The sequence below is a fragment of the Sinocyclocheilus rhinocerous genome, unplaced genomic scaffold, assembly GCF_001515625.1.
Source record: "Sinocyclocheilus rhinocerous isolate Xijiao unplaced genomic scaffold, SAMN03320098_v1.1 scaffold1371, whole genome shotgun sequence".
In the NCBI taxonomy this organism is placed as follows: Eukaryota; Metazoa; Chordata; class Actinopteri; order Cypriniformes; family Cyprinidae; genus Sinocyclocheilus; species Sinocyclocheilus rhinocerous.
The window spans coordinates 202,758-206,947 of record NW_015637531.1 but is presented as its reverse complement, the minus strand read 5'-3'; the positions used below and the strand labels follow the sequence as shown (position 1 = coordinate 206,947).

The following is a 4,190-nucleotide window of genomic DNA, read 5'->3' as shown; positions in this document are numbered from 1 at the left end:
ACCCCCCTCACAAAAAAAAAAAAAAAAGAAAATTTAATTGTTTATTCATGGTTTTAGAAATATAATTTAGCCTGCCTATTTATGCATGATGTAATGTGTATGAAATTTAAAAAAAAAATTACATTGCACTGTAACATCAGCGAAGTTGATGACATATGCTTTTAGTTTCAGACTTCACTATGTCTTCATGCAGAGCAGATTGACTCTGTTTAAAATATGTTTCATATGTTTACGCATGTGAGGAATGCAGTGTATGTGTGAATGAGGGCTATTAACTGCTGATTCACAGAGATCGGGGCATCAAGTGTCTGGAATGACATCTTGTGATGATGACTGACTGCTATAAAGGGCAGAGGATCATGTCATTATGAACAGACCAATGTCAGTGTCATCTGTGTATAGACTGTGAGTTTTCAGTTAGAAACAGATGTAAGGATGCTATTTCAGTCATATTATGTATGTGGAAAACATTCATATAATAAATAGGCTATATAATAACTTTGTGAAGGATTGATTGGCTATATTTGATGTGTGTGAACTAAAAAATAGGAATTTATAACGTTTTAAAAAATGTCTTGCTTTATTGATGCTCTTTGAAGTTTTGTATAATGAACTATATTTATTTTACATTTACAAATTGACATCTCCAAATGGCCAAATGGTGGTTTTCATTAACTGGAATCGATGAAAAACTATTCAATGCAATTGCAATTACAGTGCCAAAATACACATCAGATCACATCTCACATGATTCTTGTTTTGACTGTTTTGGAATGTGAGACTGAGTTAGTGACGTTCTAATTTAGGTGACAGTAGCCAGCGCAACGCTCGCGGCTCTGGCGCGTCAGGACAGTTCCACATAAACGGCTGAAACTGAACCAATAGTAAGCGCGGAGTCGCGGTGGGCGTGGCCAGAGCGCGTGGTGCAGACGCTTAAACCGAAGGAGCGTAATTCAAACTCACACTTCGGTAGATGATCACAGCTGATACTGCGAGGAGCAATTTATCGTGACTTCCATCAGATCGAAATGAAACGCGGCCAAGCAGAAGGGACAAGGACGCTGAAATAACTCAAAGGAGGACGATAAAGCTCATCTGAGATGCTCGACCTTTTTCTCGTCCAGATATTTCTCAGCAAGGAATCTGCGTCCGGTGTTTGTGTTTCAATGCACTTCTCTCGCTCTATTCTTATAACAAAAAAATCAGTTTGAAACTGAACTAAGTCAAATCAGATGCAACGGTTTTATGGACTGCTGCATCCAGAGAGTCATTCACAGGATTACAAGTGTCAGTGTGTGACACTGCAGCAGTGACATCCTCATCTGAGAAGCACAGGGGAGACAGCTGCTCCCACAGACTTCAGGACTTCACAAACTGACAATAGGCTATAAGATCATATGAGTGCAGCTTTCAGCACACCGTTCATGATGATGCAGCGTCCGGTGGGAAGCACCACTGCATTCAGCATTGACTCGCTCATCGGAGGTCCACCGCAGCCCAGTCCGGGTCATTTCATGTACACGGGCTATCCCATGTTTATGCCCTATCGGTCAGTGGTGCTACCTCCGCCTCCTCCACCACCTCCTCCAACTCTTCCTCAGAGCGGTCTCCCCGCGACCCATCCGCACCACCCGATCCCGGGGTTACCCAGCGGGTTCTGCTCCAGCCTGGCGCAGGGCATGGCGCTCACATCCACGCTTATGGCCACGTTACCCGGCGGCTTCTCCACCTCGCCATCTCAGCAGCACCAGGATGCGGCGAGGAAGATCGGCTCTCGGTCTATTCACGCCATGTTCGATAAATCTCAGGATATTCGTTTGGATGGAGAAGACGGGAAAACGTTTCCAACGAAAGATTCAGCGACCCTTCCGTCATTTCACGACCCGCAGTCCGTTCACACTTCTACAGGTGAGACAAAAACAGCCTGCAGAACTCTTCACGCATTTGTTTTCAGTGCGCATTCTGAATAGATTTACGTTAACCTACCCTAGTTGTTTTTGAAGTGTCTTTAAAAAATATAATAGGCTAATATTAAAAAAAATAAAATTTAAAACTTATCTTGTTATTATTTTTGTATTCTTAAATTCTCAAACACTTCTCAAAATGTAAAAAAAAAAAAATATATATAGCCTATAACTTAGAAATTATTGGAATTATTTCTACGTCTTTACATGCCATTCATTTTATTCTTAATGATTTCTAGAAACAAATTGTGTAGGTTACTCTTGGTATGATTAACCGGTCTGCTTTACGCTGAAATTAATTTTGTCATACCGAGTCGCACCGATGAGGGACAGGAATGTGGGACAGAAATAATTATATAAAATCCTCCGGAAATAAAATGTCAAGATTGTGGCTTATAAAATTTCAGTGTAACACGTGAATTAAAGGCCCATATCAAGTTTTCAGGGAATGGTGCCTGAGGCCGAGCTGCCATCAGTGACTAAATTAGCTCGTTTTAATTGAGGGATCGGAGGGTCAGGGGTGTTTAAATGTTCATAAAACTGTAAGCAAAATTCACTGTCGCCTGGATCATTTATGAAGAGTATAATAAATGTAGTCCAACATTATTATTGCAGCCTATAACTGCAACGCAAAGAAAATAGACATTAGCTAAAGGTATAATCTGATATTAAAAAATGTAATTTTTGATTTAAAAAAATGATGGTATATGTTCATGACATGTTCAGAAAAATAGAAATGAGATGAAAAGACAAATAATCTAAAGAGATGTGGAAGGAGGGGAAACTTTTAAGCCGGTTTCAGAAATCTAGTTTTGATGTGTACAAACAGCCCTCCAAAGGAATCCATCACCGTGCGTAATTGCGCGTAAAAGTGGCAGCAATAAACAGGAGGAACGTGTTGCGAGACAAAACCAGATAAGATTCTTATGAAAACACAGCTTGTTTTCCCAACCTCACACTCTATTCAGAAATAATAAATACAACTTTCCACACAGCAAATTATTGTTTAGATGTTTCATTCTATTAGTTCCAGGCAGTTCTCAAATTAATTCTGCTTTTTATTTTATTCCCATAGTGCGAGGTCACAACAAAGACGACACGAAGGAGGATGAGTGTCACAGGAAAGATGAGAGCTTCTCCATGGACAGTGATTTAGATTACAGCTCCGATGATAACGGGCCGGGTAACGCCATGTGTCAGAAGGAAGATGGAGACGCCAACGGAGGACTGGACGATGGCGTCCACGGCGGGAATGGGGCCGGGAACACCACGTCCACCGGGAAAAATCGGAGAAGGAGGACCGCTTTTACGAGCGAGCAGCTCTTAGAACTGGAGAAGGAGTTTCACTGTAAGAAATATCTATCCCTCACAGAACGCTCACAGATCGCCCATGCCTTAAAGCTCAGCGAGGTGCAGGTCAAGATCTGGTTTCAGAACCGGAGAGCCAAGTGGAAACGGGTCAAAGCGGGCAATGTGAACTCCAAAACCGGAGAGCCCTCCAGAAACCCGAAACTTGTGGTGCCCATTCCGGTGCATGTTAGTCGGTTTGCAATACGCAGCCAACACCAACAGTTAGAACAGGCTAGACCTTGATACACTGGGTTTAGATAGCTACTAGAGGACTAAGAGACAAATCAGCGAATACTAAATCTGACCAAACTGTTCTTGAGGCTGATGTTTCTGAGGAACCCAGGACACGAAAATCTATCCAGCTGATAGTTTGTGCTATATATATATATATATATAGTTTTATATAAGCAGCAAACTCAATTCGAACGAAAGGTTCGAACTAAGACCTCATACTGGGAGACACTGCAGTTTTATTTCCAACTTTGGACCAAACCACAAACAACTTTAAGTTCAGGAAATTCCACTATAAAAGAAAATAATCAGTCTTATGTTTAGTTTTGTGTGACTGTCTAGTTCATGTGGTTTTGGCAGAGATGAATATTATCCTAAAAGGAGCACTTCTGGTCTCTGCTAAAGAACACAATATAATTCAATTAATAGTAAAATTAACACCGTTCCCTCGAATTTATAAAACGACCCGTTAAATATGTGCTCTTTATTTTTTATGGTAAATAGTCTATATTTTAATTTTTTGCTTGTTTTCTTGCATTCATTTTCATTTTTTTCTGTAACCTTTTCAGATGTCACGAGCACGCTGCTAATTTATTTAATATTGTGAAAAAAACAACAACTTTGCTAACGTTTCATGAGTTTACT

The 4,190-nt window shown here is 40.5% G+C and overlaps 1 protein-coding gene across 1 annotated transcript; it reads left to right on the top strand.

Moving 5' to 3' along the window:
* The first annotated feature begins 987 nt into the window (after positions 1-987).
* Positions 988-3,693, top strand: LOC107748920 (homeobox protein GBX-2). The gene is made up of 2 exons (XM_016563927.1): positions 988-1,908; positions 3,040-3,693. Exons 1-2 carry the CDS (start codon positions 1,398-1,400, stop codon positions 3,555-3,557), a joined length of 1,029 nt encoding a protein of 342 aa, XP_016419413.1. The 5' UTR covers positions 988-1,397; the 3' UTR covers positions 3,558-3,693.
* The last annotated feature ends 497 nt before the right edge of the window (positions 3,694-4,190 follow it).